General features: G+C 42.1%; 2 protein-coding genes across 8 annotated transcripts in view; both read left to right on the forward strand.

Moving 5' to 3' along the window:
- Positions 1-4,198, forward strand: part of r3hdm1 (R3H domain containing 1) — a 45,697-nt gene extending 41,499 nt beyond the window's left edge. For 3 of the 6 annotated variants that reach the window (XM_073462156.1, XM_073462157.1, XM_073462158.1), the window contains exons 21-24: positions 106-262; positions 1,541-1,638; positions 1,834-1,918; positions 2,834-4,198. In XM_073462156.1, coding sequence (XP_073318257.1) covers positions 106-262; positions 1,541-1,638; positions 1,834-1,918; positions 2,834-3,153 — 660 coding nt within the window. In that variant the 3' untranslated portion in view covers positions 3,154-4,198. Of the gene's footprint in view, positions 1-105; positions 263-1,540; positions 1,639-1,833; positions 1,919-2,833 lie in introns of those variants that run through there. The other 3 variants (XR_012177987.1, XM_073462159.1, XM_073462160.1) reach the window with 3 other exon arrangements.
- Positions 4,199-4,512: 314 nt separating this feature from the next.
- On the forward strand, positions 4,513-7,896 carry LOC141020370 (uncharacterized). Of its 2 annotated transcripts, none has more exons than XM_073495419.1 (3): positions 4,513-4,827; positions 6,162-6,256; positions 6,362-7,896. In XM_073495419.1, the coding sequence occupies exons 1-3, from the start codon at positions 4,629-4,631 to the stop codon at positions 7,667-7,669; spliced, it is 1,602 nt and encodes a 533-aa protein (XP_073351520.1). In that variant the 5' UTR covers positions 4,513-4,628; the 3' UTR covers positions 7,670-7,896. The 2 variants fall into 2 exon arrangements, with proteins under 2 accessions (XP_073351520.1, XP_073351521.1); XM_073495420.1 differs by having other exon boundaries at positions 4,746-4,827; positions 6,130-6,256.
- The last annotated feature ends 4,292 nt before the right edge of the window (positions 7,897-12,188 follow it).

Genomic DNA, 12,188 nt, shown 5'->3' on the forward strand with positions numbered 1-12,188 from the left:
GACTTTTTGGGAAAGAGAGAAATAGCCACAGTTGCTTTTTTTGAATGAAAGTGTTTGTGTTCCTCCCCATAATCTCTCGCCGCACCGCCGGTGTGTTGTGTGTAGAGCAGCTTGCCCTCGTCTCCGGCACTCACTCCCTTGCCAGGCCAGCCGCCCAGCGTCAAGGGCCTCCCATCAGGCATCTCGTCCATCCCTGTCATGGCCCACCACCCGCACCACCACCACCCGCAGCTCCCTACAGCCTTCTGCCACAGTGGACAAGGTCAGAGACGCCACCAGGGTGTTCACTCACACTCACAGAGCAATATATTAAAGGGCAACACAGCAGCCTAGTCGAGGTTTATGGAGTTGTATTTGTGCCGCAATCAAAAGATTGTTGCAAAAATGTAATTTTATATTTTGTTCGTCAGTCTGGAAATTGGAGGTGATTTCTGATTGAGGCTGTTTTGATTGCTGCTAAGATTATTTGCTACTAGCATGGTAGGGAAGCACTGGGAGAATGGTAAGCAGACTCGCAAGTAGTTTACACAGTTTTGGTTGCATATTTAGTTTTATAGACCTTAATAATATTGTATATTTAAGTTAGTTTGTACTGGAATTAGCTTGCAGCCTTGCCGTCATGGCAGGTAGCCAGCTAAAAGCGGCCAGAGAAGCAGTAGCTAAAATAGCTTAGCTAACTTAGTTGGATAACTTGTTAATAGTAAGTGTAGAGCGTGTCTAACTGTGCCCCTAAATTTTTTAACTCGGTCATCGAAGTGGCCATTAAATATTAAACGTAAAGAGCTGAGCTAAATTTAATATTTATATAGCTCGCTGACTTACCAATTAGCATTAACAAGCTCATAGCATGCTTTTAAACTGAGATCTAGCACGCTATGTTCAGTAAATGGCGTGTCTTAATTTACATACAGTTAAAGTTGATGTTTATTAAAGGAATTACCTTAATAACCTTTAAAAAATACAATTAGTAAGTTATTTTGGACTAACTTACTAATTGAATTTCATAAAGGTTCATAAAACTAAGTAAAGTATTTCACCTAAAGTATATGAACTACATACTGCAGTTGCCGCTGTGGTATGCTTGCTTGAAGGGGCAGTATGTAAGAATCTAAGTTTTGACATTATGAAATCTATATATTGTGTTGCAGAGATATTTACTGAAGTTAGCATGCTAACCAGCTAGCCCCGGCTTGTCCTGGTCCAAAGCTCCTTTGCTAACAGTCCACTGGACCCTGAGCTCCCAGTGCGACCCGCTAGTTTGTAACTGAGCTAGCTAGGCAGCCAATTCTTACATATTACTCCTTTAACTTCCCTTGTACCAGAATTCCCCACTAATAATTGGATTAGAGGTGAAGTTGCCAATCAGATAAAACTTTTTTTATTTTATTTTTATATATACAAAATGTAATTCACAGCTTGCAAAAATTCTTGAGCCACAGATATAACTCCATTTAAACTCACACTGAATGTTCTTTTTTTTTGCTTCTACTGATGTGAAAATTCACTTTTTGATCTTTTTGTGTTTTGCAATCACTTCTAGGTGAGGCACACTACTCTCTACTGGGTCAGCCTCTGCAGTACAAACCCGCCATCAGACCTCCGCTGATACACACTGCCCACATGGTGGCCAAACACCAGGTCAGACACAAAAAAACCCTGTTTACACTAGATTTGTAATAAAGATTTTTAAGTCTTCTATGCTTAAAACCAGTGCACAAGATCCTTGTCAGGGAATCATTGGAATTTCTGACTTATATTACATTTCAGGTCAGCAAACATCCCTCGCTGCCTTCCACAAAAAAAAAATCTGACGGTTATCCTCTGTCTCCTCAGGGTCCACTGGGGGTTTGGCGTAGCGGTCATGGGAGGAAGGCCAGCAGAAAACCTCTGTCTTCAGATCTCAGTGTAGGTGAAGCAGGTAATAGGAAGTCCAGAGGGAGGCTTGAGTTTAGTGAACCTCGAGTTAACCGCAGTCATGACCGAAATTTGACCTTCGTTCCGCAGAGAAGCACAAAATGTAAATCTGGTACATCATGAAGTAGTTTTGTGTAGGAATTTAGGCAATTAGCTTCTCAAAACATGCAGTCGTGAGTGGAACATCGGGCTTTAAGATGTCGATCATAAAAGGAAACTCGTGTTCAGATTCATCACCTGATAAAGTCGGCTGCTGTGTAGCCTATTTAGCAGATTAACTGGAATAACATCAGGTTTTTTTTATTGTGTCAAAATATGCTTGCTGCGCTCCGTAACTGTGGAGAAAAGCGTGTGTTTAGTGAATGTAAGCAGAATAAATTACAGACGGGGCAGAATCCACACCTGGCAGTGGAACCTGCAGCCCCGGCGGTATTGTGCCGAAAGAAATGTGCTGATTATTTCGAATATGGCGTCGTATTTTTTATTTTTTGCACCCGCTGAGATATTTTCTGCATTATTCAGGTGTTCTTGTCAACAATCCCACCAGTACAATCAACTAGAAGGGGTTTTGATGCATTATTGGAAAGTTCAACATTACCTCGCTGTCTGTAAAATGTCACGCTTTCTGGAAGTCAGAAAAGCAGCCTTATTTTTAGACTGACAATCATGCATTTTTGATAATGTAACCTATCAAGAAACGGTAAAAAAAACATAAAATTTGAGTTCTATTTTGACGTAACTGTGCTCGAGCACGCCGCGCCAGGTTTGACCGTCCTTTGTTCCACCTAAAGCTTAACAGCTGACAGCAGCAGTTTATTGAAGCCTCCCGATGGTGCAGGTCTGATTTTTCCCTTCACCCATGACAGTTGTTTTATTTACTGGCTCGGCTGCTCACAGTGCTGTCTGTGTGTGTCTGCAGTGAGCAGTCAGATCCTGGAAGTGACAGATCCTCCGGAGGGGATCAGCTGTACAGACTCCCACCACCTCCTGGCAGAGCTCTGCAAAGGGGGCGAATTGATCCAGCGGCTGTCGGACCATCGGCCCCGGCTGTGCAACACGACCAGAGACGCTCCCAGCAGAGACCTGGCCTCATCGTACTCCATCTTCGCCATGCTACCCTCCAGATTTTCTGCCCCGAGCACCACGTTTCACCACAGCGGCCCCCGGGCCACCTTTAAACTCCGAACTAGTGCCAGACACAGAGGGGAGCTGTGTGACTCGGACAAAGCCGGCTCATAGCTGCTAAGATCTTGGCGCACCTAAGGAGCGCCACATGAACGCACATCCAACCACCTGCCTCTGCTGCCTCAGTCGGGACTGTCTCGGTTTTAGTCCCAGACTCTGTCCAAATCAAAAAACCGTATCCAATGTTTTGAAGAATGAATGTTCACTTTTATTTAGTTTTAGTTAATTTTATCATTTCTCTGGCCAACAGGTCTGTGCAGGGTGGAAACTGAGCACCACCTACCAGTTTGGTTTTGTTTGTGAGATGCGTCCACAGCTGCTGAGGCCCCCCTCCCCCCTCTCTATTCTAAAAAAAAAAATCTAGTTTGCTGTTAGAAAGTGTTTGGAAAGCTTTGGGATTCATTCGCCAGCTGTTTTTTAATAGCAGGTGCAGGCGTGTGACAGCATCATACGTATACACACAACCTGCTTGCTTCTGGTTCAAGAATGTTTATGAGAATTCGACATGTTAAATTGGGTCTCTGTATCATGTTATTGCAATCAAACTGAGCATCCATATCAAAAGCAGGTGTTTTATTGAATTCGACATCCATCAGTCCTCCCGTCATGTGTGTGCTAGCTTGATCCCAGCCACTCACTCATAAAATGGAGCATTATTTAGGTACACAAGAACAGGTCCCTCCTCTTGTTTTACTCTTGTACAATGTGAGCCCATACAATAATCAACACTGAATAATAGATATACTACCTGAATTATTTAAAGTCACTTTTATACACAGTGAATGTTGGATTTGCACTGAAGTGATGAAGGAGATGGAGATTTGATTGGTATAGGACCCGGCCTGGATTTTCTTTTATTTACCCCCCCCTCGTACCTGTTTGTTGCACTCGGCCAGGCCACTTTCTTTTATATTTAATTAAAATGTTTATATGCACAAGAAAAATGCAATCGAGTTTGTCCATCTACTTGGCTTCTTTTCTTTTTTTGGATTTGTTTGTGTGACTCATGAGAGGTGATCTGTGTCTGGTGTGGCATTTTCTCTTTCTTTCTTTTTTTTTTTTTTTTTTGTTTGACTCTAATAAATGTTTGCACCACACGTGTTGACATAACTTTTTCCAGCAATTATCCACAGTCAGCAAACTGAGGGTGTAGTCTAGTGTGTGAGGAGAAAAAGAAGAAGCAACAGATGAAGCAACTCTTTGAATAATGTTGCCATGGAATTTGTATCTGTGTCTTTTGGGCATTGCAGACATATTTGCTCTGCTTAGTATCCTAATTTCCAGCTGCATAAATTAGCCATTTTGAATAAACCCTCATGTGAGTGAAATGTAGAGAAACAGAGACCCCTAGTGGACAAACGCTGCAACTACAGCACGAAACAGCTGCACAGGAAGCGTGAAACAGAAACAGAAACATAGCTGCTAAGGTAACTGTGTTTACAGTAATGGCGCCGTCAGCGTGGTGGGATAAAAACGCGCGTTAGCTCTTAGCTAAAGATGTTCAGCTAGGCTTCGTCTCTGCAGCCGTAATGGAGAACGACGACTTGGATAAAGGCAGGACGGTGGTTGTGTCCGGTGTGCCCGACGCCTTACCTCTCAGCAGGATGGTCGACAAGCTCACCATTCACTTCCAAACCCGCAGGAGGAGTCGCGGGGGGGACGTCGAGGTGGTCCGATACCCCACCAACCTGGACGGGGTCGCGTTTGTCATCTTTGACGAAGCTGAAGGTAAATTAGCAGGTTGTAGCTAAACACAGGCTACATTACAAGATAATGATAGTAAAGTGTGTGTGTGTGTGTGTTTGTGTGTGGTAAATTGTCCCTACTATGAGGACCACAAGTTAAAGTGAATAAGTTAACAATAAACAAGTTAGTATCTGTTTGTTGTCAACACGCCAGACTCCATTTGAAATTTGACCATTTTTAGGTCAGCTTCGCCGAACTCCATTTAAAAATTGAGCATTTTTAGGTTGACTTCCTTATCCAGCAGCCCCAGTTTGTGCCTGCCACATATTAACCTTTGCACTACATGTATAAGTACCAGGACACTTGCTGCTGCTCTGAAGGTGTTTCCAATAACCTGAAACACTTGAAACCATCGAAACCATCATTTTAAAAAATATTCAGTTTGCAGCACAAATACAAGTAGTTGTTTTTTTGCCTGTTTCCTAATCTAGTCAAATATAGTGGCAGGAAATGAGATATCTCTGAGCTCAATTTGAATTAAATAAACAAATAAAACTTATACTAATAGTTATATTGGTCTATACTGATGTTTCTTTAAGAGCCCGATATATAGGTGGGACTGTTTTATAGAACAAAATGCAGCAAAAGATGATTCTGTTCATTTATAATTATTAAATTACAGTTTTATGGTTTCAGTACATGAAATAATATGGTATATATATATATATATATATATATATATATATATATATATATATATATAATATTGGCCGATATATCGAGTATGTACAACGTTTCCTAAAAAAAGGGGCAAGGATGAACATATATTCCACCTGGATCAGGAAACACAATCGCAAATTGCCAATAGATGTTGAAATTGTTTTAGCGCGCAACAGACGGAGCGTTTTTCCACCCAGATGGTCAGAAGCTTCTGGATTTTTCGAATATAGTCGAGTATTTATTTCACAGAAGATGCTTATTAGCTGTGGCTCGATTGTAATGGTAATATGTGAGAGGCACAAACCTGATCAGTGAAACGAAAACACATTAAGTCAGCTGTACTGTACACCTTTGTTAAACACAGCTCCTGTTTTATACAATAATTGGCTCCCATGGGGCCGAATTTCGGTTCCCATCGGACCCACTTATTCGCCGTAAATCAAACGTTTATTTACATGAAGTGCTGCCTGGATGTATGCCGAGCTGATGAATGGTTTAATTTATCATACTATCATGGTTGTGTACTGTCGCGGCCGAGCCGACATCAGATAATAATGAGTAAAGTCTGTGCACTCTCCGTGACAAGAAATAACAAGCATCATTATAATGTTGACATGGGTGGAGACCAAAGCAGAACAGTACAGTACTCTTGGCAGATGCAGCGAGGGTGGTGCGAAAGGAGCAGCAGATCATGGCCGACGATGAGTTTCCAGAGGATTACTGTCTCACTGTGTTCCCCTTCACCAGAGATGTAAGTGTGGCCATGATGGTGTTTAAATAATCTCTCTTTCACCAGAATTTTACATTTGTATCTGTTGATATAAGATACTGATTCGGATGTGCTCTTGTGCTGCAGGTGTTCTTCTATGTCAGCAGCGCTATGGTTAATCTCTCAGTGTTCGGAAGTGGTCAAGCATCACTGATACAGAGTCTGCAGTCAGCTCACAGGTCACTACGTTTCCAGCCTTTGCCCCAGGAGAGCAAAACCACAATTGAGGGACCTTTCACGGCCGTCCAGGCCCTGAGACGGGACCTCATCCGCAGGGCCAGCCGGGTTAAATCCACAGTCCCGGCCCAAAGTGCTGCTAAACTCAAAGAAGCTCCTCTTAATCCGAGGGTAATATCTCGCCGCGAGTTTGTCAGCCCCGTAAGCCGCGGTGGTTCTAAAGCTAAGCTGGAGCCAGCGAGCTCGAACAGCTTATCAACACCGCTGCAGACCACAGGTGAGGCAACTGAAGTCCTGCTCTCAAATGCAAAAACTCAAAATGGTTACTCGAGGCGAAAAGTTTCCTCGCCTGTGGGAAGCTTTTGTAACCCAGACAGTGATGAAGAGGAGCAGGGAGCGCGGTCCAGGCACCGAATACAGACAGAATACAGAACCGAGAGAGCAAAGGTCAACCCCAGACAAGTGCTCAGAGAGGAGATCAATGCAGGGATTAGATCTTCCTTATCAGGCCCGGACCTGCTCCCTGCAGAGGATATATCAATGAAGCAGCCAAGAGAAGACGGTATTTCACAAAAACCCACCCGACCAAACAGGGCTTCAACGCCCAAGATCAGAGGAGAGAATCGTTTGGGCTCCGGCTACAGCAGCACAGACAATCTGAGGGAATCCGATCAGAGCAACTCAGCCATCACTGCTAAGCCTCCCCTGACCAGACTTAAAGATGTATCTAAGGATACAGAAGTGCTGTCTGCAGCCCGTCCACAGCATCCAGAGGACAGGTGCATCTGGGTTGACTCATACACATTCAGATACATTGAAAAGTTCCATAAGAATAGGTTGGACAGGTGTTTGAGGGGTCTTGAGGTGGCCGCTGAGTGCGTTGAAGGAACTGATCTCATGCGGATAATGTTGACTGAGAAGCAAACCTCCCGGACCGACTCAAGGATTCAGCAGGCCTTGGAAGACCTCAGTGCTTTGGTTGACTCAAAGCAGTCCACGTTAAGAGTATTTCAGGTCGACTATGACAAGAAGGAGCTGACTGACAAGAAGAAACTGAATGAGATCTGTGAATTTACGAATTTCATGTATGATGATGTCCTTTACATGTTTGAGGATTCTTGCATAAAAGTGATCGGCCCTTCACTTTCCAGTTTCCTGTTCTATAGGAGAGCACAGGACAGAATTGCTAAACTCAAAGACAAATCACCGACAATGTAACGGGTGAAGCAAGAATTAATGAGTGTACTTTTATGAGTGGCCACAGGGTGGTGCAGTTGTGTTTTTTTCCAGATCCAGGTACAAATGTGTGTTTAGTTACATTCCAGCCACTTGTATTACATGTAATTAGAAGTATAGAAGATACAACTACTGTATCTGTTAAATCTGCCTCAGAAGACTCAGTTAAGTTCTTTTTTTAAATGTATAAAGAAATCATCTTCCAGTGATTTTTGCTTCCTCTTTCCATCTTTCTATGACGAAGCCTCCCTTTTGTTTATGCATGGATTAATAATTAGGCCTTCAAACAGCAGGTCTTAATCCAAACGATGTTCTCACAGCAGTAGAGATGAGTCTTAATTAACCTCCTCACGTCGTAATTACAAAAGATAGGCTTCTAATTAAAAAAAAAAAAAAAAAAAATGACAGATGTCAACCTGTCTCGTATAATCACAGCTTCACACCCTCTAGTCCAGAGAATCTTTAATCATTATCTGTCACTACATAAACCTGGGTCTGATTTCTTGTTTTGTTTTTTTTTTAAATGGTAACTTGTTAACAGAAGTCTAGTCCATATTGTGCCAATGGATAAAATGAAATCTACCAGTAGACATTATACTTTCAAAAGATTCCTTGTTAAACACATAATACTGAATTAAATATGAAGGTGGTAAAAATGTAGATGAACAACGGAGCCCATATTCACATGGCAGCCGTGTTCCCCTGACTCAGAATGGGAAGCTCACGTGCTGGGATGACGTTAAGCTGCTGTGTTCCAGGTTGCAAGTCGTGGGAATGTAGGAAATCTGACAATTGTCGTTTCACTGCTTCCCAAATGACCTGCAACTGAAAAGATGATGGATAGTTTCTCTATGAGGTCAGTGATAGTGTTTAATTACATTCACTTCCAGGCTTAAATAAACGTGTCCAAGATGTGCGTCGATGAGTCGTGTGACACTATCAAACAGTCAGATCGCTGTTTATAAAATGGACCAATGTGTGAAGATGGTGTTTTGAGGTTTAAAGACCCCCTCCAGAGGTGTTTCATAGCCATACAAAAAATAACTCGCTTTGAATACTAATTTGCGTCTGACTTTCTTGTGATCCTTACTGAATAAATACAGAATATAAAGAAATGTGTGTTTCAAAAGTTGTAACTTTTAGACACAAGATGTGTCCTACTACACTTTAAAATCTATTATCAGTGTATTCTTACTTGAGGTTTTTAAAAGTTACCATATCAGACTACATTTTGTATATTGAACCATGGTTAACATCCAAACTGTGGTTTAACCTGCACCAGCTGGCATCCAGGTATCCTTTATGACTCAGTTGTGATATTCATAAATCAAAAGTTTTGCTGTGATCACAATCAACAACCGAAATTGGACAGTAGGGGGCGGTATGACTCCTTCTCCCATATGGAGAACTGTTTAAAAATAGAGACACTAGCTGCCATAGCTCTGCTCAGTGAAGCTATTATGGAGGCCAGGTTTGGCAAGCAGGGTGCAGATTGGCAGGCAAATGATGTCAGTTGGATGTCCCATTATACTCCCTCTCCCCTCCACACACAGAGAGCTGCACCTTCTCCAAGGGAAATACTGAGCCGTCCATGTGATGTGTGAGGATGCTCAGTAAAATCATGTTGTGTGGAGAGCGTTTTTCCTCGTCTGCGATTATTCAAATGAGCTCGCTCCACGGCCTTGATAATTGATTCATTATGTAAAAAAAAAAAAAAAGCCACACTACCATAATGAACACACACAAACATAGACAATCACTCATCTCCCAGACACACACACACACACACATACACTCTGGGTTGTTACCATAGGAACATAGTGGAAGAGGTTGCCGAGCTGCAGCGCTGGGCGTCGTTATGGGAGGCTCTCGAATACAATGAAAACATCCAGGAGGAAGGAGGAATTACATTTTCAGCAGAAGAACCCTTCATCAAAGACAAGCAGTGGAGAGAGCACTGCCTCTTAGCACCCAGACCTCTCTGCTGCCCCTTTGATAGCACATCATCAACAATTACCCATTATTTGGCTGGGGGTTTAGGTTATTGTGGTAAAATAAAAGGAGGGTCAACAAGCAGAAAGCATGAATTATTTTTCCTGAAATGGTCCTTATAGCGGTCCTCCATTTCATCTCTTTTCATTCTTTCTCATCATTATGCATTAAGTATAATTAGGTAATTTCATTTTTGAATATATTAAACATGTATGACTTTCAGATGGAGGTCAAAAACAGCAGGCCAGAAAAGAAAGCCTGAGCGTTTTTCTCAAGGACGTTTCATCTGGCCATTGGATGGGGTCTGCCGGGGATCAAACCTGTGGTACGACCTTGGTTGGATTACTGAGCAGCAGGTCTACCGGGCACAGGCCACCACCGGGGTCTTTGGAGTGACTGTTGACATTTCTTTATGGGAATCCATTAATGTACAAAGAGAGGCGTGGCCACAAAGGACGCAAAATGAGCACACAGAGATTAAAAACACCTGAAAAGAGACACTAAAGCAACACAAAGAGATGCAAAAACTACAAACAGACACAAAACTAAGAAGAGACGCAACATAACCACAAGAAGATGTAAAATAACTACAAATAAACACAAAAATGAGCACACAAAGGCACAAAACAACTACAAAGAGTTGAAAAATAACTACAAATAGATACAAAACAAGCACAAACACACGCAAAACATCTACAAAGAGATGCAAAGCAGATGACTACAAAAAAGGTACAAAAATAACTACAAATAGACACAAAGTGACATCACAGGGACACAAATCGACCACAAAGAGATGCAAAATGACCAGAAATTGACACATAACTTAATCAAGATTAAAAAACAGCCAAAAAAGAAACACTAAATGACCACAAATAGATGCAAAATTAACATAAAGAGATGCAAAACTTCAAGAAGACACAAAACAACAACAAAGCGATGCAAAATAACTGTAAAGAGTTGAAAAATGACTACAAGTAGATACAAAACAAACACAAAGTGACGCAAAAACATCTACAAAGAGATGCAAAAATACTACAAAAAGATACACAATGACCTCACAGAGACCGAAATTGACCACAATGTGACGCAGAGATTCAAAACTACTAAAAACAACAACACAAACGACTACAAAGAGACACAAAATGACTACGGAAAGATACAAAACAACGATAAATAGATGCAAAATAACTTCAAAAAGATAGAAAATAGCTACAAACAGGCACAAAATGACCACAGACACAAAATAACCCCAAAGAGATGTGAAATGACTACAAAGATCTGCAAAACAACCACATAGAGATGCAAAATGAACAGAAAGAGACATAAAAATACGTCAAAGAGACACAAAATGACTACAGAGGGAGGCAAAACAAGCAAATAACATCCATTGTTTTTCACGCTGCCTATCACACCAGACCACCTATTGTTGTTAGTGTACACTGGTGCCATGCAGTCATGTTCAGGCACACACATCTTGGAGGTCAGAGGTCATGCAGACATGCAGCAGGGCTGCAAGCATCATTCCTCTCCACAGTGAGGAATGGGCCGCTGGTGATGAATAGTCTTCTCCAGGCGATGTGTGTGTGTGTGTGTGTGCACGTTACAGTCGCAAATTGCGTCTTAATGATTCTCTTTACAGATCATCACCCTGCGCAGGAGGGGGAGAGTGTGGAGGGATACGAGTCGTACCCCCTCCCTGCTGCTCTGCCTAAATGTTGTGTGGGTATTGGGGAGTTGTGATGGAGGAGCCGTGTAGAAGAAATTGGGGGCAACAGACCAAGAAAAACGGTTAAAAATGGCGTGTTAGCTGTGGAAAATGGATGAATGACGTTTAATTGGTCTCACAACATATGACCCATAATGTAAACAGAGCAGATCCCCTTGAATTTTTACAAAAGTGAGCCGTGTGTGACTAATGATTAATGTGTAAAGTGGGTATCCTCAGCGTTGTGTCACCCCAGTGATCCCATTCATTGTCGAGCTACTTAAGCTTTTCACTCCGAAAACAATCGAAAGCGTCTTTATTTGAAGAAGATAACCCTCGTTTTCCCATGTGAGTTTCCTGCCTTACATTCTCACCTGACCCTGCACACCTGTCCCTCATTCCTGTCTCCGCACCTGCATCTCATTACCCCATTATCTCCACAGTATACATATACCTGCCTGGTCACGCCAGTACGTTGCATTTACAGAAACAAATGCACAAGTATGACGCAGATTTTCTAGTTTTTGACCAGCATTCCTGCAAATAATAATGACTTTTCACTCAACGTGTAAATAGCTGCGATGTACATGACAGTTAACACACCCGACTAGCTCTAATAGCGTGCACATCGGGGCCGTTTGTGGCCAGTTTGTTGCCGCAGGCCAGACATCCACTGGCGTCCCTGAGGGGAACTGCTCTTTTCATAATAAGATAATTTAATGATATTTTAGTGTAATTCAATTCTACTTAACTACTGTCTGTGTAATGTCATCAACAACACATTTCCCCATATTATTCAACTCA

This window comes from Pagrus major, chromosome 24 (genome assembly GCF_040436345.1).
Source record: "Pagrus major chromosome 24, Pma_NU_1.0".
Classification (NCBI taxonomy): domain Eukaryota; kingdom Metazoa; phylum Chordata; class Actinopteri; order Spariformes; family Sparidae; genus Pagrus; species Pagrus major.